General features: G+C 42.2%; 2 protein-coding genes across 2 annotated transcripts; one reads left to right on the top strand and one right to left on the bottom strand.

Annotated features, from left to right (window-relative positions):
• Positions 1 to 1,145: 1,145 nt before the first annotated feature.
• On the bottom strand, positions 1,146 to 9,976 carry LOC115104072 (nestin). Its single transcript, XM_029625253.2, has 4 exons — positions 8,983 to 9,976; positions 7,962 to 8,086; positions 6,165 to 6,238; positions 1,146 to 5,526 (listed from the first exon to the last, which is right to left on the bottom strand). Exons 1-4 carry the CDS (start codon positions 9,796 to 9,798, stop codon positions 1,232 to 1,234), a joined length of 5,310 nt encoding a protein of 1,769 aa, XP_029481113.2. The 5' UTR covers positions 9,799 to 9,976; the 3' UTR covers positions 1,146 to 1,231.
• A 1,505-nt stretch (positions 9,977 to 11,481) lies between these two features.
• LOC115114596 (asialoglycoprotein receptor 2-like) lies at positions 11,482 to 21,032 on the top strand. The gene is made up of 7 exons (XM_029642990.2): positions 11,482 to 11,714; positions 14,453 to 14,533; positions 15,226 to 15,333; positions 15,420 to 15,689; positions 15,820 to 15,980; positions 17,347 to 17,474; positions 17,578 to 21,032. Exons 1-7 carry the CDS (start codon positions 11,651 to 11,653, stop codon positions 17,714 to 17,716), a joined length of 951 nt encoding a protein of 316 aa, XP_029498850.2. The 5' UTR covers positions 11,482 to 11,650; the 3' UTR covers positions 17,717 to 21,032.
• The last annotated feature ends 2,075 nt before the right edge of the window (positions 21,033 to 23,107 follow it).

The raw sequence follows: 23,107 nt of genomic DNA on the forward strand, positions 1-23,107 counted from the left end.
ATATCAAAACTGCATCATGAAATAAGTCATAAAAAGTTCTTAAGCAAATATACAATTATAAACATATTTGTCAATTAGTTTTATTTTTCCATGTACATTTTTTGTGTGCATTTCTACAGAGAACACTAGCCAATAAACAACACGAGTGTTTTTTTGCCGTAATCGTTAACAAAGCATAGCTAATATGGCACCATGTTGTTTCATTGTCTGTTAGTTATATTTATTAAAATGAAGGCAAGCTGTTCTTCTAGGATTTCAAACCACTGCACGGCTGCTTGTAGAGTTTGAGTTGTAATTCAAAATTATAATCATAAATTACACTTTTCATTGGAGTAAGTCATGGGGAATGAGTACTTTCTGAGGGTACTGTATATATCAACTGGAGTCCTTATCAAATAAACTTGCTTACGATGTTAAGATAAAAGTTGCCACTAGAAAAACAAGCTCCCAGGTCTTGTGCATTGAAATACCTGGGTTTTTCTCTAATTGATTTCCTTCAATCAGTGCAATCAAATCAAGAATGCTTTGACTTTCAAATGTCCTTTATTTGGTTTTTAACTAAGTTACTTTTGTTCTCCAAAGAATAGAAAAATGGCTATTCAAACATACATTTGTAAAACTTACAAAAATGGCCCTCAATGTCTTGAAATGGAGTAGGTACACTGGTGGTTAGTGTCAGCAGGGTGTGCACCAAGGCACAACTTTGGTTTTTGAAAACAGCATAAATATTTGACGGTCCGTGCTATCTCGCATCCTTGGGACGTCCCTACCCCATTGAAGTTGACATTTGAAATGGTGTAGGTAAGGGTTATGGTTATATTTAGGGTTAAGGTAAGGGTAGGGTAGGGTAGGGTAGGGGTTAAGGTTGGGGTTTAGGGTAGGAACATCCCAAGGATTCCAGAGAGCACTGAATTGTCATGACATTCTGTGACATATTATCCTTTCATTTACTTTTCACTGTAAGGATCAATGTGAATCAATGCTCATATTCAAAGCCTGTAAAGTGTAAATAGTAGTACACTCTCAATAACACTTTTTACTTCTACTTTACTCCTTATAGAAACCATGCTGAAATTGTTCCTATTCTTCCCCAGATGACCTGGAGTCTCCCTCATCTTCAGAACCTTCAGAAGTAACATTCACACCCTCTACTACATCTCTACACACCAGCTGCTTCACCTGTGAGGGCATCTGTTTGTCCTCTTCTTCAAGGGTGGAAGCTTTAGGTGTGTCACTGTCCATCTTCATGTTCCAATTGGCCGCCTGTGGATTCCAAATCCACCCAGGATAGGTTATCAGCCAAGGCTAGGTTCTGATTGGGTAGCTTGGTCACATGGTCATATGGCTCGTCCGGTTGATAGGAGGCTCCTGTTTCCAGATTGGAACCCCAGAAGTTGCTGTGTACACCAGAGCTGAGGAAGCTGTGGAGGTCCCGGCCTTTGCTGTCAGTTTTGGATGATCTCTCCGAGTCTCTCTTGTGACCTGCAAAAGGATCTCCAGATTCCAGGTGTTTGTTTTGACTTTCTAAGACTTCCCATTTGTCTGTCTGAAGACATTCATGACTTGCCTGATAGCTAGTGACCTCCTCTGCAGAATGTTCTATAAGAGCATTGCAATCCTCATAGTGAGAGACCGCCACATCTAACAAGTCTACCTGATCTGCAGTTAGATTTGCTTCGTTGGCACGTTGCAAATACTGGCTTGCATTTGGAGACTCATCATCTGTGCTGTTGGACTCTTCTATATCCGAGTTGTTCATGTTGGTTTGACTCTCAGGCCTGCTGTTTAAACTGCTGTGGATAGAATGGCTTTCAGTAAAGTCTTCATGAGTCAGTATAGAAAGGTTCTGGTCATCCTGTCCTTCTATTTTGTCTGGTATAGCTTCAGTTCCCAGTTCCTCACTGAAGACATTACTTTGAGCCAAATATTCTGCTTTGGATATTTCTGCTGAACTTTCTCTAAGAGATGTGTGTTCAGGTGTCATTCGAATCCTAGAGGTCATTGAATACATAACCTCTGAGGGTATATACTCTGGCTCAGGTTGATTAAGTTCCTCTCCACCTGAGGGTATATACTCTGGCTCAGATTGATTCAGTTCCTCTCTACCTGAGGGTATATACTCTGGCTCAGATTGATTCAGTTCCTCTCTACCTGAGGGTATATACTCTGGCTCAGATTGATTCAGTTCCTCTCCACCTGAGGGTATATACTCTGGCTCAGATTGATTCCGTTTCTCTCCACCTGAGGGTATATACTCTGGCTCAGATTGATTCAGTTCCTCTCTACCTGAGGGTATATACTCTTGCTCAGATGTATTCAAATTCTCTCCGCCTGAAGTTATACACCCTGGCTCGGATTGATTTAGTTTCTCTCCGCCTAAAGGTATATTATCTTGCTCTGTGAGATTCAGTTTCTCTCTGTCTGAGGGTATATGTTTTTGCGCATATAGATTTGGTTTCTCTCTGCCTGAAGTTATGTATTCTGGCTCGGATTGATTCATTTTCTCTCCGTCTGATGGTATGGGTTCTTGCTCATATAGATTCAGTTTCTCTCCGCCCGAGGGTATATACTCTTGTTCAGACTGATTCAGTTTCTTTCCGTTTGAAGGTATATGCTCGTGCTCAGATTGATTCAGTTTCTCTCTGCCTGAGGGTATATGTTCTTGCGCATACAGATTCGGTTTCTCTCTGCCTGAAGTTATGTACCCTGGCTCGGATTGATTCATTTTCTCTCCATCTGAGGGTAAATACTCTTGTTCAGATTCATTCAGTTTCTCTCCGCTGAAAGGAATATTCTCTTGCTCAGATTGATTCAGTTTCTCTTCGTCTGAGGGTATATGGTCTTGCTCGGATTGATACATTTTCTCTCCGTTTGAGGGTATATACTCTTGTTCAGATTGATTCAGTTTCTCTCTGCCTGAATTTATATATTCTTGCACGGATTGATTCAGTTTCTCACCGCCTGAGGTCGTATGCTCTTGTTCAGATTGATTCAGTTTCTCTCCGCCTGAGGTCGTATGCTCTTGCTCAGATTGGTTCAGTTTCTCGCCGCCTGAGGTCGTATGCTCTTGCTCAGATTGATTCAGTTTCTCTCCGCCTGAGGTCGTATGCTCTTGCTCAGATTGATTCAGTTTCTCGCCGCCTGAGATCGTATGCTCTTGCTCAGATTGATTCAGTTTCTCGCCGCCTGAGGTCATATGGTCTTGCTCAGATTGATTCAGTTCCTCGCCGCCTGAGGTCATATGCTCTTGTTCAGATTGATTCAGTTTCTCTCCGCCTGAGGTCGTATGCTCTTGTTCAGATTGATTCAGTCTCTCTGAGTGTATCTGCTCTACCTCCTCACTGTATAATATGTCTTGTGTCTGGGAAAGTTCAGTGAGAGACACAATTTGAAGACTCAGTACTGACCCGCTCTCAATCATTTGCCCATTAAAGTGTTCACTGTAACTGGATATAGATAAATTCTCTAACTCTTGCTCCACCAATCTATCAATTCTTTCTTCATTATTGTCCTCATCAGAGCACATCATGGAGTACTCTCCAGGTTCTGTAAGTTCCTCATAGGATTGTTCCTCTTCTGCCTCCTGAATCAACTGATCTACTGCATTCTCCTCATCGTTCTCCTGTGTAGCATGCTCCTTTGTTTGGCTAGCATCCACGTCCTCTTGGTGAGTGGAGCCCATGTTACGTTCCTGATCTATGACATCCCCTTCTGACTCTTCATACAGATCCTCCATGGTGTCAAACTGTTTGGACTTGCCTTCGCCCCAGGTGCCTGATCCTGTCTGGCATACCTCCCTGTCCTGTTCACCATCACTGGAGTCACTCTCGCCCATGTGTGAAGCCTGAGTGTTGACATCCGTCTCATCACTCTTGTAACGGATCAGGGGGTGTGTGTCGGCCAGTGTGTTGTCCTGAGTGTAGCTGTCACCTTCTAGCTCAACCCTCCACGAAACAGAAGTATTTTGACAGTAGTTTGCCTCATCATGATCCTCTTTGTCATTGTCGGATATATTCAGTTTCTCTCTGCCTAAAGGTATATGCTCTTGCTCAAATTGATTCAGTTTCTCTACATTTGAAGGTATATGCTCTTGATCAGACTGATTTGGTTGGGTTTCTCTGTTATTCCACATCTCTTCCTCTTTCATGTGATCCTTTCCTTCTTGATCCTTTCCTTCATCCATTCCTTCTCTAATTCCATTCTCTTCATTGCATCCTCCCACTCTATCCCATTCATCATTTACATCCCCATTGGGGTGCAATGCATATTGTTCCTCACGTTTATTATACATATCATTTTCATCATCCCCTTTTGTGAAATGTATATCACCTTCCTCCAGTCTTTCAACATGGTGAAATACCTCTTCTGACCAGTGAGAAGCTTGAGCAGATTCATATGAGATAATCGCCTCTCGGTTGAACTTATCGATTCTTTCTGTCACACAATTTTCGTTATAGAACCCTGCCAATCTTTCACAATCATCCTTACCATACCCATAGGGGCGCAATTCATCTTCCAATTGCTCCTCATCTTTTTTAGACATGTAGTTTTCATCATCCTCTTTTGTGAGATTAATAACATCTTCCTCCACACTTTTAACGTGGTGAAATGCCTCTTCTGAACCGTGGGAGGCTTGAGTAGATGCATATGACATATTGTCCTCTTGGTTGAACTCTTTTGGCTTGTTGTACTCAAAAGCTTGACTGCTTGTGAAGGTCTCAAATGCAGGTTCTAGCACTGATTTAGTTTCAGACTCCAAGCCTTCTTTCCCCACCCATTCAGCGTCTTTCCTTGCTGTTTCAAGATCTCTTTCCTCCAATGCATTCATGGGACCGTAAGGCAGATCTAGTAGAGGTTCCTCCTTTTCAGAAGACATTTCAAAAGGTACATCATTATCATCATTCGCCGAGAAAGCATAATGTGCCCCTGTCACTGAACCTGCTCTCTCATCGCTCACTGAAGGGCTGTAGAGCTCTTGAGCATCAGTGCTGAACACAGTTGGCATACTGAAGCTGATCTCAACCTGGTGACACATAGCAGGTTCTAGAACTGGTTTGTCTTTAGCAACCCAGGTTCTGACTATGTTCTGATCCTCTTCCTCCTTTTCTAAATCCCACATGGATTGTTCCTTATGGTCAGAACCAAGCCAAGATACAACATCAGCTCCTGCCTCTTCAGTGGGAGGTGAGAGAGGCTCAGCATAGTTGACTTCTTCATGGACATCTTGGGGTCTGAAGTGGTCAACTGAAATTCCATCCTGTGGTACTTTGGGGTAAGGCGTTGACCAAATAACCTGCCGGTTGGACCCTACGTCAAAGTCAACATGCTCTTCCTCTGTCTTTCGACAACTCTCAGGTGTTTCGTTCAGGGTTACCTGGTTTTGAGTCCAGATTGGTGATGCGGACATCGTTGTTACATTGGATTGTGGGCTTGCTCTATGAATGGTAGAGAAGGGACTGATCATGTGACTGGTAGCCAGCTGTGTCTGGAAGCTTTGCTTAACCCCTCGAGAGCTGGGGACTCCATCTGTGAATGACATAGGAAGATTATTGAATAGGTAGACCATGCATAATGGTAATGGGTAGGCCACAGGCCAGGGACTATCATAGATAGACATCAATAAAGTTGAAATGACACTGACAGTAATCTTGACAATACCAGGAAACATTCACCAATGCTTTGATTGCTTTTTGAATGCAAATCTCTGCCTATTCCAAAATGTCTTCAGTTTTATCTTAGGTTGACAGATCTCGAAATCCCATCCCAAAGGCAATATTAGGAGACATGTTCTCCTGAGGTTAGACAGTAATGGAAAAATATTGATCATGACTTCCTTCCCCTCCAGTCTGAATTACCGGAAAGCAAAGCCATATGGCTCAATGACCTTTGGGGACCCTCTTAGGTAGCTTGTGTTACAGAGCACAAAGCGTCTAGCTCAGCCCCCTAACCAACCCACACCATCCCCCGGTCTTTTTGGTCTAATGTGATTATATACAGTACAATACAGAGTCAGGACTCTCCTATCTCTTGGTTTTGAGTAAAAATATACAGTAACAGGAATACATGTCATGGAGGTGATGGCTTTGACGCCTATCAATATCATGTTGTATTACAACACAGTCACTGATATAGCTGGTTGATTTCTGCATGAAGTGATCCTTTACCAGATGTGTAGGTACTCCTTAGCTGATCTGTTGAAGAGAAATCCCCCATCAGACTTTCATGGTCCAGTAAAGCTCTGAAGGAAAATAACAGACACAGACAAATGAGAGAAGGATTCATGAAGGGAAAGTGATGTAATATGTTTTGCACCACTATCTAGAAAATCTTATGTCCTGGTTAGAAGCAGCTTGAATACTAATGTGACGAATAAGCAAGATCATTTTAGTTTGGCCATACTAGGGGGTTTTCTGAAATAAGTGTCGTAGGGCGGGGTCAGAGGAGTGAAGTGGGAGGGCTTTTGTTGCCAACATGTTATTGTTGTTATTGAAATGTGGGGACGACATTGTCATTGACGAGCCATCTGCAGTGCACACCACTACCATCAATTCCCCCGCTCACATACTCACAGCCTAAAATACAGGCATGCACGCCCTGACATTCTGATTAGCCCAAGCAGAATGAATACCATTTGCATTCACAGATGTGGACCATGCCCATTCACACACACATTTAAACCAGCATCTCTAATGAAACAATCATCTTAAATACTTATAAACTGGTGCACATGAATATCCCAATATGATCCCAGCATGCCATTCCAAGTGTTGCTCAATGTGTTCTATTGCGTGTTGGGATGCACTGTGTAGGTGCAGAAAATATGAATTTGACACATTTAGCAAATCTCTTTGAGACTTGCTCTCTGCTTCTCCCCCTGCCTCTTGTTCCTGTTACTCTAGACTCCCATAGTGTCACGTCCTGATATAATAAATGATCATGGACACTTACAACGCTGCATTTTGGTCCGATCCTTCCTACTCCTCATCAGATGAAGAAGAAGTTTGTTTACACATATCTCATACGTTGATCATTCCCTGCTGATACCTTGGGGTCACTATGGAGGGGGAAGAGACCAGGGGAAAGAGAAAGGCGCCACTCTAGAGGCCCATATAAAGTTACCCTGCTCAAGACAGCCGAGACTGGCCTTTTCAAGGGGATGACCTTTAGGCCAGACGGCTGAGCCCTATTGGACAACAGGCCTTGGGCATCTACATATTGTTCCACATTCTCACAGGGGGAGGGGTGATGGGGCTCAGTCTGAACTTCCAGTTGAAAGGCCATCTTTGAATTTGATAAACTAGATGTCTAAATCAGCATGGACATGGGGCTAATAATGACGGCTTTCTCACATATCGGTGGAAAGGTATATAAAAGAAAAAGAACATGTTTGGAAAATAACTCTTGGAAAAGAAGGGGAAGATATTAGTGAAGATGGGATGAGTGGGACATTTTGCCTCAATTTTCATATTCTGATCGACAGGCTTTTTTGCAGATATGTCTCTTTTTCATCTGTTTCATCAGAGCATGTTCAAACCAACTTGAGGTGACCCTTTTATTTGAACCTTCCCACGCCTCTCTTAGATAAAAAAATGACACAACCTCTGATCACCTTTGGCTGTGGACCAATGGTCTTTCATGGCTTCCTCCCCTCGTTTCCTTTCCCTCTACAGCTGATGAGTAAAATAATTGGATGGATGGCCATCATAACACTTTCACCTGCCATGGTCTATCAGATCAGTGGTTGTGAAGAAAAACAGACAAGGAAAACAAGTTAAGACTGAAGTCCAACTTGAGATCCTTGTATGTAAGTAATATTTTCAAGCAAAGCTCCAATTGACATTAATGCATGATTCACTAGTTACCCTTTAGCATTTGGCCCAAAATGTATATAGATTAGTGCTAAAGGTATGATGAGGGAGGTACTGTAGCGTCTGATATATGTACTGTGACATGTACCGTACCTGTATGTGGCCACCTCCATGCCTAGAGACATCTTCAGCTGCATCAGACCCCTACTTTCTGTCAGAAGAGTGTCAATCTGATTTCCCAGCGCCCCCTTCTCCATCTCCAACACCTTCAGATGGGCCTGGGGAACAGGAAAGGGGAAGAGAATTGATTAGAAATAGCATTGATGTCATCCAACAATAGCACATGAACAATAGCACATGTATTGAAGGCACTGAATTCTAGTTCCTGGCCCCATGTCAAGAGCTTATGCCCAGCATAGAACATAGAATGTTCAATGTTGTGTTCCCTGCATCTTATGGTTGGGCCCCAGTGTGGATTTTTGACCTTTCTAGACAAATGCTGACCTGGAACAAATTCCCTGAGCCCCAGCCTATGCAGAGCCCAATATGTTGTTTCTGTCCAAACATTTCATTAGCATTTCAAATGAAAGGGAGCACAATATAAGCCTTCTAAGCGATACTGCGTTGGTGAGTTTCTTCGTCATAGATATCATCAGATTCATTTGGGCAAAAACACCTCTGTGCGTTTTCATAAAATTACCATATTGTTCCTGTTTCTATTTTGGGCCATGTCCATTTGAAAAACGTTCTGCTATGACTGACATTTCAAACGTTTTGTTTGGCTTTGGTTTGCTCAACTGGAAGCAGCTTTAGCTGTCTCGATTAACTGGCAAAATACACAACAAGCACATTGTCAGTTGTCTTTGGACTGAAGTCATTCGAAGGTCCTAAATCCCACACAGCAGTCACATTCAAACAACACACTCAAGACATTTGAAAGAATGTATGATTATTCAAGCGTCATTCAATATGTAATTTAATAGTATGGTTAGGAATCTCAATTTTATGGCTCAGTTCAGGTTCAGGTGATTGATCTAATTGATACTGTTAGATGATTGCATTGGAAAATGACACTGTTATAACAAAGTTACCTATGAGATACTGACATGAATAAACCCACACCCATAAATATGCCCACAGCAAAGATCGAGGTCGGCTACTTAACTGTTCTTACCTGCAGGTTTTGTGTCTCTTGCCTCTGCATGTCTCTCTGTTTGGCCACACTCCTCTCCAGACACTGCCTTCTATCCTGGGCTGAATACAGCTCATTCTCCAGGGCCTGAAGTTTCAGCTGGCTCTCAATTTTCTCCTGGCCCACCTGGGCCAACCGGGTTCTGGCCTGGTTTAGAGACTCGTCCAGGCTGTCCACCTGGCCCTGAAACACCATGGCCGCCTCATGCCACGCCCTGACAGCCATCTGGGAGTACTCCTCACCCAGGTCCTGGAGGCTGGGAAGCTGGGTGCCCGTTTGGGGTGGAGGGGATGGCAGGGCAGGTCTGACTTGGATTAGTGTAGCCTGGAAGCCAGCAATATCTTCCTGGTGGGTTTGTATCTGGAACTGGATTTGTTTCTCCAGCTGGCTCACCTTCTCTCTTAACCAGATCTGAGCCCTCTTCTCCTCCTCCATCTCCTTCCTGCTGTCTGCCAGCTTCTTCTTCACCTCCCCATGGGCGTCCGCCTCCGACCGTCTCTGCAGCCCCAGGACTTGGAGCTCCTCACCCAGACTCCCTAGCTCCAGCTCCACCCGGTCCTTCTCCCTCCAGGCTTCCTCCACCTCCTGCCTGGCCAGGCTCAGCTTGTCTTCCAGGCCCATCCGCCCCCCCTGGCCACTGACCCTCAGGGCCTGGAGCTCCTGGCATAGTAGCTTGTTCTCCTCCTCCAGCAGCCTCACTCGGCCCAGGTAGGTCTCCAGGCGCTGGTTGAGGTTCAGCATCTGAAGCTTGTTGTCGGTCCGGTGGCTGTGGTGGTGTCGGAGGCTGTGGAGCTCCATGTCAGAGAGAGAGGACAGATAGTGATGCTGGTTGAGTAAAGAGGGCCTCGCTCTGGAGCAAGCAGTTTCTGTCAATGTGTGTGAGGTGCTGATTCGGTCTCTCTCTCCAAGCCTGTGTGTGAGGGTCAGAATGTGCTGTGAGGCTGCTTGCCTCCTCTAGTGTGACCGCTGGTGAGATACTCTCCTTTCATACTGGAATTAATGCAGGGGAGGGCAGAGGGTAGGAAAAGGGAGGAGGGATGGAGAGGAGGGAAGAGAGGGAGGTGGGAGTGAGAAGTGATGTCATTTAGGGGTTAACTCTAGCACTGCTGGAATGTCTTCTGCATCTTATTCACTGGGAGAAATTCACATTTTGATTGAATGATATTTGTTATCTCTCTACAAGCACATATTCAGTTATTTTTATGAAATCATGTATTTCTTTACACCAGTTTTTTTTCCTGGTACACACATGTTGCGCGCAATTGTGAGACTACTGATTGTACTATGTAAGGCTAAATGCAATAGCATAAATACAATACTCTATGATGAATAGACTTGACAGGAAGCCTAGAGAAAACATTTATATTTGAACTAAGACAACTCCGATTGTCACACGTGATGTAGGTTTAGAAATTATAGGCTAAATCAATCTAATTAGATAATTGGTTGACTTAATAAAGGATAGACTACCATCTTGATTAAAAAAGTGACGTAGCTACTTTCCAGATCAATTTTGGCCTCACTACTACCATCTGGTGACAGTATTTCAACATTGCAGCAGCCCCACGTCTACATGGTAACAACTCCACTTGTGATAAGGTGCGTCTCGGTGAGAGGTGTAGGAGTCAGGCGCAGGAGAGCAGGGATTTCTGAGAAGCGTGTTTAATATATGTATATATATATATACACACACACATAGTCCACCAATACAAAATTGGCACAGATGAAAATCCAAAACTACGCTCTCGAAGGAACAGAAACTCGTGTCAATACAGGGAGGAACAACCACAGTTCCGACACTACATACACCTACGTAATAGCGAAAACAATAAACAGCATAGATAATCGAACGCAAATACACACAAACTTAATCCTGCACGAATTAAGGCAGGCAACAGGTGCCCTATATACACACAGAAATAAATCAATTGAAACCAGGTGTGAAAAGGAACACAGACAAAATAACCAGAAAAGGAAAAAGGGATCGGTGGCGGCTAGTAAACCGGCGACGCCGAGCGCTGCCCGAACAGGGAGAGGAGTTACCTTCGGTAGAAGTCGTAACACCACTTCAACCTCGATCCTATGGTTGAAGTAAAGATCTATTGCAGACATATGGGAAATGAATTACAGACAAATGATAAACTCATTACAACATTTTCTGAATGCAAATCAGGGGAATTTGTTTTACTTTTAAACCAGTCTACCACGATGTGGATTGGCCAACTTCTCAAAAAACGTCTCAATCAACCACTGACAAGAGGGTATGGCAAGTCTTCAGAGGTATCCTCACACTAAAACAAGTGAGCAGAGAATGAGAGACACTCCGATTTCTATTTCTGCACAAAACTATTTCTGTTTTCCATTCAAAGTTGTAGGCCAATGGTTTTCCATACAGATTTTCATACTGAGTTCTGCATTGTCATTCAGTACCATCATGACAGTACGCCCATGGCACTTCAACACGACTTCCTCTTCTCAGTCAGATGGAACAGTGAAATTGTTGTCTGACATGAATAACGCAAACCAGAGCCAAAGCAGAGGTACTAATACAGGTCCTAATAGGGAAATAAAAAAACAGGGACCACCCTATAATATAGTTCAACACTGGGTAAGGTTTATCTGTACACACTGTTGACGACAAGTCTAAAGGATGGCAGAAGAGCTGCATTATTCTTCCGTGGTTTTCAAGAATCCCATCGTTTCTTCGCCAAAAGGTGGGTCTTGGCCTTTCTTTCTCATCTCTTCATCAATGTCACTGTCTTCTTTTAGTTCATTTCTATCGGTTTACAAAAATGTTATAGACGGAAGACTACAAACGTGGTTAAAGTCAAGAGGTCTGAAAACTTCCAGAATGTACTGCATAAACTGAATTAGCGTAATAACTGAACAAATATTTAATGTCAACAGATTTGTTTACTGTCTCTTGCACAATGATATTTCTTCGTATTGGTATTTGGGCTGAGATGCATGTAGATCTGGAATGGAATGGAAGAATGACGCCAGAGGGGATGGCTGATGCTTTCCTGTGTGTTTTTTTAAACTTATTTTGTACCTAATGTTGATGCTACCGTCTCTTATGACCAAAAGAGCTTCTGGATATCAGAACAGAGATTACTCACCTCGAACTGGATGAAGACTTTTTTTTAATGAGTCTGACGCAAAGGATATAATGCTGCTCCCGGACAAGGCCCAAATCCCCGTCATTCGCATGAAGGAAATAAGGAAATACAGGGGGTGCGGATCAAGGTGCCTTGTGAGAATTCGTTTGCGAGTGGGTAACCGGCCTCTACCATCCGTTCTATTGGCGAACGTTTAATCACTGGAGAATAAACTGGATGAGCCCAGTTCAAGACTATCCTACCGACAGGACATTAAAAACTGTAATATCTCATGTTTCACTGTGTCGTGGCTGAACGACACAGATAATATACAGTTGGCTGGGTTTTCTGTGCATTGGCAGGACAGAACGGCTATGTCCGGGAAGACGAGGTGGGGGTGGGGGTGAGGGTGTGTCTATTTGTCAATAACAGCTAGTGCGCGATGTCTAATAGAGAGTAGCTCATCAGTACCTCATGATAAACTATCTACCAAGAGAGTTTTCATCTACATTTTTCATAACTGTTTATTTACCACCACAAACCAACGCTGGCACTAAGAGCGCACTCAACGAGCTGTAAAAGGCTGTAAGCAAACAAGAAAATGCTCATCCAGAATTGTCGCTCCTAGTAGCCATGGACTTTAATGCAGGCAAACCTATATCTGTTTTACCTTGTTTCTACCAGCATGTCATATGTGCAACCAGAGGAAAAAACTCTAGACCACCTTTACTCCACAAACAGAGACGTGTACAAAGCTCTCCCTCGTCCTCCATTTGGCAAATCTGACCATAATTCCATCCTCCAAATTCCTGCTTACAAGCAAAAACTAAAGCAGGAAGTACCAGTGACTCGCTCAATACGGAAGTGGTCAGATGACACGAATGCTACGGGACTGTTTTGCTACCATAGACTGGAATATGTTCCGGGATTCATCCAATGGCATTGAGGAGTATACCACCTCAGTCACCATCTTCATCAATAAGTGTATCGACGACGTCATCGCCACAGGTACCATATGTACATATTCCAACCAGAAGCCACGCAACATCTGCAACGAGCTAAAGGCTAGAGTCATCAGACTCTGATGTTCGTCTGATGTGGCAGGGCTTGCAAACTATTGCAGACTACAAAGGGAAACCCAGCCACAAGCTGCCCAGTGACACGAGCCTACCAGATGGGCTAAATGCCTTTTATGCTCACTTTGAGGCAAGCAACACTGAAGCATGCACGAGAGCACCAGCTGTTCTGGACGACTGTGTGATCACGCTTTCCGTTGACTCACTTCATCCACGACTACGTGGCCAAGCACAACTCCAACACCATCAAAAAGAGTCCTAGAAGTGTGGTGCCAGGACAACAACCTCTCCCTCAACGTGAGAAAAACAAAGGAGATGATTGTGGACTACAGGAAAAGGAGGGCCAAACACACCCCCAGGGCATGACAATGCCTTTTCCTACTCAGGAGACTGAAGAGATTTGCCATGGGTCCCTAGATCCTCAAAAAGTTATACAGCTGCACCATTGAGAGCATCCTGACCAGTTGCATCACTGCCTGATATGGCAACTGCTCGGATTCCCACCATAAGGTGCTACAGAGGGTAGTGCGTATGATCCAGTACATCACTGGGGCCAAGCTTCCTACCATCCAGGACCTATATACTAGCCAGTGTCAGAGGAAGGCCCAAAAATGTGTCAAAGATTCCAGCCACCCAAGTCATAGACTGTTCTCTCTGCTACCGCAGAGCAAGCGGTACTGGAGCACCAGGTCTAGGTCCAAAAGGCTTCTTATCAGCTTCTACCCCCAAGCCATAAGACTGCTGAACAATTAATAAAATGGCCACCCGGACTATTTGCCCCTTTGTTTTTACACTGCTGCTACTCGCTGTTTATTGTCTATTCATAGTTACTTTACCCCTACCAGTGTTATACCACTGCACTGTGAGTTTATCTATGAAATTATTAGAAATGATTAAGTGATTACAGGTCAGAGGTCACAGGACTAAGATATGCTAATAACAGGGTTGAGATATGCAGCAAGTGGCTGGATATAGGTTACTGTTGGTGACTTGGGTTAATACAGGACTAGGCAAAGTGAGTAACAAGGCTGAGATAGTAAGGCTACAGGGATGAGGAGTTTTGGCAAAGAAACTGGGGTCTATGACTAACAAATAGGGCCATTAAGGCTAGGATATGGGTGTATCGGTAGTTGACTGTATGAATATTAGGGTACTGACATGTGTATGTTAGGGTTAGGGGATGGGGGTAACTGGGCTGGGGTGTGTGGGTAATTGGGTTTAGGTGTGTTGGTAAGTGGACTGAGGTACTGTATCTGTATTCATTTCTATTCCCCACAGAGAAAAAAGAGGAAGAAACAGCATATGCTGAAGTAAAGGCTAAGGGAAGTGCAGTCACTCAACAAAATCCTGCCACAGCAGGTGTGTTTGAGAGAGAAGGCTAGATTCAATCCGGACTGTGGAAGATCTGAGTTATAGCATGATTAGTCTCTCTAGAGATCCAGGTTGCCTCCTACAATTTTCAAATGTTCCGGCTTAACACCGTCTGTCTGTACGTAATAGAATGTCAGTTTGGCATAGAGGAACTACGTCACTGCCACTTATCCACTTGAATAAAATACAAAATAGTAGCTAGCAAGATGGAGATCACAGAGGTTATTTTTTAATGATAGCATTTTGCAAGTGGCTAGTCATTTGTTTCAAAGTGCAACGTTCTGACACGCCTGCCTCGTGATTTGTTGGGCGAGTTGTCTGTTTATCCTTTATTGAAATTGCTGAAAGATTCTGTCATTGACACCAGAACTTAGTCACTGCTGTTGCCAGACTTACGAGACTATAGTGCAATAGAAATATTAAGGTCATTTCTGAATGACCCGACATATGCAACGTTTACTGTGAATGCAGTCTCCACAAATGTCTTTCAAATTTCAATCGCGCTCTAGCACAAATCTTCCATGGTCCGGATTGAATCTACGCCATAATCAAATTATCCACCTTTTATTGTTCAATTATTCGATTTCATCAGCTGATGGAATAATGCTCACCATTAAATGTATATTCTTATGCTAACAGTATGGTTATAATAACATGACTCTTATCTTTGCTATTCCTAGTGGACGAGAAGTCTGCTCTCCACTCTCAACCCTTTCGAGGAGCGGCAGTGTGTTTGGGGCTTCTTTGTGTCCTCTTAGTTTCAGCCATTATAGGCCTCTGTGTCTACTGTGAGTATGTGGATCATAAAGTATTATGGATTTTGGAGGGGTGTAGAATGACATCGTAGAGTAAACATGTCCTTCTCTCTCCATAGTCAGCACTGCTCTCTCAGAGCACAACACAAAGTTGGTGGGGGAACTGGCGGCCAATCAGGACCTAATGAATCTCAATAGCAATCTGAGTACAGCCAATCACATTTTGCAGAGTGATTACACCAATGTCAGCACTACAAACCGACGTTTAGCGGCAGAGAAAGAACATGTGTCAAGAGAGAGGGATAGACTGAACTGGAATCTTCAGTTCATATTTCAGTTTGATGACTTTCCGGTCAAGAAATATTGTTCACAAAACGTTGGCTCAGGAGGTAATCTCCTTTCTTGTACATTAAAATACATCACTTATTAGATATTACACTTAAAATGAATATACAGTATTAACAAAACTAATTTTGTTTATATTGTAGCGTTAATACTGTAAATGTTTTATTGTTGTAGAGAGAGTGTGTAACTCTTGCCAAGATGGCTGGATTCTGTTCCAATCTAGTTGTTACCTGATTGTGCAAAATGGCCCTCCATGGAAGACCTGGACAGAAAGCCAACAATATTGCAAACAAGAGAATGCTGATTTGCCCGTCATTGGCAGCCGAGCAGAACAGGTGGGACACTGGTGCAAACAAGAGTTTAGAGCAGTGGTGTAAAGTACTTAAGTAAAAATACTTTAAAGTACTACTTAAATCGTTAACTTTACTTTGAGATTTACTTCACTACATTCCGTTAGAAAATGTTATACTTTTTACTCCATACATTTTCCTTGACACCCAAACGTACTCATTACATTTACATTTAGCAGGACAGGAAAATGGTCCAATTCACACACTTATCAACAGAACATCCCTGGTCATCCCTACTGCCTCTGATCCGGCGAACTCCCAAAGCACACATGCTTCGTTTGTAAATTATGTCTGAATGTTGGAGTGTGTCTTTGGCTAGCCGTAAATTAAAAACATTTTTTTTAAATGGTACCGTCTGGTTTGCTAAATATAAGGAATTTGAAATGACTTCCACTTTTACTTTAACTTTTGATACTTAAGTATATTTTAAACCAAATACTTTTAGACTTTTAGTCAACTAGAATTTTACTGGGTGACTTTTACTTTGACTTGAGTCATTTTCTATTAAGGTGTTAGGTTGAAATGACCAGAGTAAGAACTCGACAGACACTATGAAAGCTTAACCCAAGTTTATTCTCCCCAAAGGATCGAACAGCTGAATCGACAAAAACATGTCAACAATAGTAGTGGTATTTGTACCTCGCTTTGGGTGGAGTCCCCTCCTTCTCGCCAAACATTGTATCTTTATTGCTCGGCAGGAAACTAAGTGATACAGGCAATAAACTTTTCTTTCTCCCTTAAAGTGACCTGACCTGACCTCGACCCCCTTCATCACTAATCCATGGCTCTCTCCCCTTATCAATGCCTGGCACATGTGATCACTTTCCCTACACTCAGTACATTCCAAGATTAAATGCACCCACCATATACCTTCCCCTACAGATAACCATTAACCTCTGGTGTAGCCCCTCGGCTATGGCACCCCTCAGGTATCTAGTATAACTAATGATAAATAACATTTCAAGTTCAGAAATCCAAACCCATCAAAGGTATCTTCACTTGTACTCAAGTATGATAATTGGGTACTTTTTCCACCACGGGTTTAGAGGGACAGATTCACTCAACCTTTAAGTCAATCAAACAATGAAAATGACTGAAAAGTGAAATAGGAACTAGATTAAAATGTGTGATTGCTATGAGCTCAGGGTAAAGCAGTCATAACTAAAAGACAAAAGGACAAAGCCCATTACAATGCTACTTCCTGTTGTGCTCTTTGTTATTTCTCATTTGGACCTGATTACATTCACGAGATACAACATTTACACACTGCCTCCCGGAAAATGTGGATATGACTATAAAATGTACCTTTTCCCTAACACTTCATTTGTGGTTTCACTCACTTCTCATTAAGGAATTCATTCATAACCAGACTAAAGAATACTATGATAAGTACCATGGGTATTGGATTGGTTTGACGGACAAAGCTGAAGACGGCAAATGGCTCTGGGTTAATGGAGGTCATCAGAATCTGACTGATGGGTAAGGACGTTTTATTCAGTGTAAACACAACAAAGAAACCTTGTTAAATCATTATTTGACTCTGTAATTTGTTTTCATTAATGGTGGTGTTCTTTTTTCACAGGTTTTGGAACAGTCAAACTGAGGGTGATTGCGTGTTAACTATCCCAAGCAATGCACCGTTGGCTAATTGGAATGCTGTACGGTGTGATATGCAGAACCGTTGGATCTGTGAGAGTAGAGCATTAATATGGTCAGATTAAATTGCAGGGACACTCTCTTAAGAGGTATTCTCACATACTGAGCTCATATATTATATATTATATTATATTATCTTATATTATTATATTATCTTCCTTTGAGAATTCCATTAAGTTGTATTCTTCTCATTGAAGGACCCCTGCATCTGCTTGTTGGGGTCAAATCAGATTCACTCAATTCAGGAAGTGATTTTAATATAGAATTCACAAAGGAAAACCTTAATTGGCTGACGCAAACACAGGTCTGTTTTGTACGTTTTTGAAATGTTTAACAATCAACGATCTGTTTTAATGTAGCTTTGGTAAATTTAAAAAATAATGTTTAGTTTTGAGCTTTCATATAAATCAGGCACATTTTCTTTCATATCAATTATTTCATTATGACAATGAATTAGTGCTCTTATATTGTCTTATTGTATTATGTTTCATACAGCTGTTTCTATGTTCACAATCAAAGATCAACTGTATGTATAGTAGTGTTTTAGTATAACATTTGTTTTGGCCTTTCATAGATCGGAAATCATATAATATTCAGTTTACAAAGTAAAGCTGGACTTGCCATCCAAGATTTTCTTCCTTCAATTTTGAAACATCTTAGCATATGAAGTACAAGTTTATGATGATGCCTTCACCACCATACTCCGCCGTAGGGATGGTGCCAGGTTTCCTCCAGACGTGACTCTTGGCATTCAGGTCAAACAGTTCAATCTTGGTTTCATCAGACCAGAGAATCTTGTTTCTCATGGTCTGTGAGTCCTTTTGGCAAACTCCAAGCTGGCTGTCATGTGCCTTTTATTGAGGAGTGGCTTCTGTCTGGCCACTCTACCATAAAGGCCTGATTGGTGGAGTGCTGCAGAGATGTTTGTCCTGGAAGTTCTTCCATCTCAACAGAGGAAATGTTAAGCTTCGTCAGATTGACCATCGCATTATTGGTCACCTCCCTGACCAAGGCCCTTCTCCCCCGATTGCTCTGTTTGGCCGGGCAGCCAGCTTTAGGAAGTGTCTTGGTGGTTCCAAACTTCTTCCATTTCAGATTGATGGAGGCCACTGTATTCTTGGGGACCTTCAATGCTGCAGACATTTTTGGTACCCATCCCCAGATCTGTGCCTTGACACAGTCCTGTCTCGGAGCTGTACGGACAATTCCTTCGACCTCATGTCTTGGTTTTGCTCTGACAAGCACTGTCAACTGTGGGACCTTATATAGACAGGTGTGTGCCTTTCCAAATCATGTCCAATCAATTGAATTTATGACAAGTGGACTGCAATCAAGTTGTAGAAGCATCTCAAGGATGATCAATGGAAACAGGATGCACCTGAGCTCAATTTTGGGCCTCATAGCAAAGTGTCTGAATACTTATGTAAATATGATATTTCAAATCAAATGTATTTATAAAGTCCTTCTTACATCAGCTGATATCTCAAAGTGCTGTACAGAAACCCAGCCTAAAACCCCAAACAGCAAGCAATGCAGGTGTAGAAGCACGGTGGCTAGGAAAAACTCCCTAGAAAGGCCAGAACCTAGGAAGAAACCTAGAGAGGAACCAGGCTATGAGAGGTGGCCAGTCCTCTTCTGGCTGTGCCGGGTGGAGATTATAACAGAACATGGCCAAGATGTTCAAATGTTCATGGATGACCAGCAGGGTCAAATAATAATAATCACAGTGGTTGTCGAGGGTGCAACAGGTCAGCACCTCAGGAGTAAATGTCAGTTGGCTTTTCATAGCCGATCAGAGAGTTGAAAACAGCATGTCTGGGACAGGTAGCACGTCCGGTGAACAGGTCAGGGTTCCATAGCCTCAGGCAGAAAAGTTGAAACTGGAGCAGCAGCACGGCCAGGTGGACTGGGGACAGCAAGGAGTCAACAGGCCAGGCATGGTCCTAGGGCTCAGGTCCTCCGAGAGAGAGAAAGAAATAAAGAATTAGAGAGAGCATACTTAAATTCACACAGGACACCGGATAAGACAGGAGAAATACTCCAGATATAACAGACTGACCCTAGCCCCCGACACATAAACTACTGCAGCATAAATACTGGAGGCTGAGAAAAGAGGGGTCGGGAGACACTGTGGCCCTTTCCGATGATACCCCCGGACAGGCCCAAACAGGGCCAAACAACAGGCCCAAACAGGCCCAAACAGGCCCTTTAGGTTATTTATGTTTCTTATTTGTAATACATTTGCTTGGGGGGATTTGTGTGTAGATTGATGAAAAAAATACGTATAAATCCAAAATGTGGAAGAAGTCAAGGGGTCTGAATGCTTTCCGAATGCACTGTATAAGTTATATTCTTCAAGAATCAATGGGTACATATCATTAATTTATAAGTCCAACAAATGATGCCCCTTTAAGCATCATGCAAATGTGTGACATCACAGAGTGTAGTAGGGAAAGCTCATTGAGCAAAAAATACATGGACATTACTGTGCTCATATCTAGCAACCTCATATCTGATATTGATATCACATTGTTTAAAACATCCATGTTGAGAATATCAACAATACAGAACACCGTACAAGAATCGGCATATAAACACCAGTTTAAAAAAGGATTTCTAATATCAATTCCACTATAAACCTCTATTGTTGAATTGCTGAGTATAATGTTGACAGGAAACAAAACACCCTTTTTTTCATGGTTTTGCAAAAATTTCAGTTGAGTCCAGATTAAATGTACCGTATTTTATTTTAATTTTATTTTTTTACCGCATTTGTCTATGAGATGAACTGAACATTGGAGCTCTGCCACAAGCTTATCAATGGCTGATCTCTTTGCCTCTCTGACAATCTTGGGCAAGTCCTCATCAATCTTGTTCCAAATTCTTTAATTTTTTTTTGAGGTATGGACTCAATGTGTAACCTATCCTCTACTGTCTGCTTGTCCTCTTTGCATTTTTTTTGTACCTTTTATTTGAGGTTCCTCCTCCACTGTTCTCCCTTCCTTTCTCTCCTCTATTGCTGCATCCTGTTTCTTTTTCTTTTTTGGAGGAGAGTCCTCCACTGTTTCTGATTGGTTGGATTCTTGACATTAGTGTGTTCCATCTCCACTAGATCCTCCTCTTTGTTCTTGAATGACTTCTTCTTTTTGATATTGGTGTCTGAGTCAGTCACTTGGAGAAACTCACGATTTGACTGACATTAATGTTTTGTAGAAGATGGTCTCTGCAAATACATTTGCAATTATTTTATTAAATGTGTACACAATGGTTTTAGTTTATCTGATACACACATATCATGATACTATTTTGTGTACAAAGTAAACAGATCAAATTCATCTTATTGGATAATTGATGGACTGAATAAAGGATTGGGAATAACAAGTTGTGTAGCTATTTTCTCTGATCCATTATGACCTCACTACTACCCTCTGGTGACAGTATTTCAACATACAGCAGCCCACATCCACATTGTAGCAACACTGCATCCATTCAATCTCTTAGTGTTCGCTCAATAGTGTACTGAAGATCTATTGCATTCATATGGGAAATTACTTAATATATCTATTACAGACAAATGGGAAAAGGATTACTACATTTTCTGACATCTTAGCAAGTCGGGGCATTTCCTTGAACTTGTAACCAGTCAATGTGGCTCGGGTCAACTTATTTTTTAAGAATCCACCAGTGACTGGAGGGTATAAGGAGGGAAAGGCAAGTCTTCAGAGATATGCTCACCATAAAACAAGAGAGGAATGAAAGACAATCCTATTTCTGTTTCTTAACATAGTTATTTCTGTTTCCCACAGCTTTCCAGCGTTCCATATTGAGTACCACACAGCAATGTTACCATCATGACACGTAAACATACCCGTTTGAGTCAGATGTGTGAATCTGTACAGTGAAATGTCTGTCTGTGAAGTAACCTCATCCCCAGGCTCAATTGCTACAGAGAGAGAGAGAGCCGGCTGGGTGGAGATTATCAGTGAGTTATTAATGCAGACCAGAGTCAACCCAGAAGTACTTATACAGATCCTATTGAAGATAGTAACAACAGTAGTCACACATGTAGAAATAGAGACAAACAAGCTTCAGCTCAGCTTGAACAAAAAAAAGGGAATCAGGTGCTCGACTGAGGGACTTGAAAATCAAAAAAGGCCTTCCTCACCCCAGGATACTTCATCGGGTAAACAAATACCTTTAAATAAACGGGAAAATAAAGAAAAAGTGCTTATGAAGGCGTCCAATGACGAAACATAAGCCTGTTCGAATTTTGCTTTAAATAAAACAGATCAATACAGACAGAGAACTATTTTTCTTTCTTTTCCTGATAGTCACCTGTTGAAAAGTCCTGGAGTAAGGAATGCTTTTTAACAGTAGTCACACATGTATTTCAGACACCGTTGGTTATGACTGTCTTTTTATCTGAAGGATGCCAGAAGAGCTGCATTAATCTACAATGGTTTAAAAAAAATCTAAAATGGTCTTTACCAAAAGCTGAGTCTTAGCATTTCTTTCTCCCTTCATCTTACTCTTTTTTAGTGCATTTCTACCAATTAAGCTAATTCTCACTGCCAGACCTAGCACTAAAACGGTTTTATTTAAATCGCCATGTTGAGGGATGCTTAAAGCAAGCGAGCCAGTTATGGCAGCTATTTAGTCCAGATTATTTTAATGTTTTATCAATTCTGTGATGGAGAACATTGATGCCAAATGTATTGTAAATGAAGGTTTAATCAAGTACCTCTCTGTGACAAGTTACATTCTTACCACAGTAAAAACGAATGGAAAAAAAAGATAAAAAGGAAGAACATACGCTATATGTTGAAGTAAAGGCAAGGGGGAGTGCACCAAGTCAACCTGGTCCTGCATGTGTGTTAAATAAGAGATCAATATCCACCATTTATTGTTCAATTATTAGACTCCTTCGAATGATAGCTTACTGTCAGATTCACTAATGAAGCATATTAAAATGTAACTCTAATGCACTCCTATCTTTGCTATTCCTGTGGAGGACAGCCCTTGCTCCCCACTCTCAACCCTTTCGAGTAGTGGCAGTGTGTTTGGGGGCTCTTTGTCTCCTGTTTGTGCTAGCCATTATACCTCTCTGTGTTTACTGTGAGTATGTGGATCATAAAGACAAAATCATATGACATTTGGAGAGGTGCAGGTTGAGTAAGTATGTCCTCGCTCTCCACAGTCAACACTGCCCTCTCAGAGCACAACACAAATTTGTTGATGGAACTGGAGCAGCTAACAGATGAGCATATATCCCTACTGGCAGCCAATCAGGACCTAATGAATCTCTACTGCAAGCTGAGTGTAGCCAATCAATTGCTTTTCAATTGCTGAAAACCAGCAATTGAAGGCAGAGAGGATGAACTTGTCAGGAGACAGGGATGGGCTCAATTGGACTCATGGGGGTCATATTTCAGTTGAAGACTTTCCCAGTTGATAAC

This window comes from Oncorhynchus nerka, linkage group LG3 (assembly GCF_034236695.1).
Source record: "Oncorhynchus nerka isolate Pitt River linkage group LG3, Oner_Uvic_2.0, whole genome shotgun sequence".
Taxonomy (NCBI): domain Eukaryota; kingdom Metazoa; phylum Chordata; class Actinopteri; order Salmoniformes; family Salmonidae; genus Oncorhynchus; species Oncorhynchus nerka.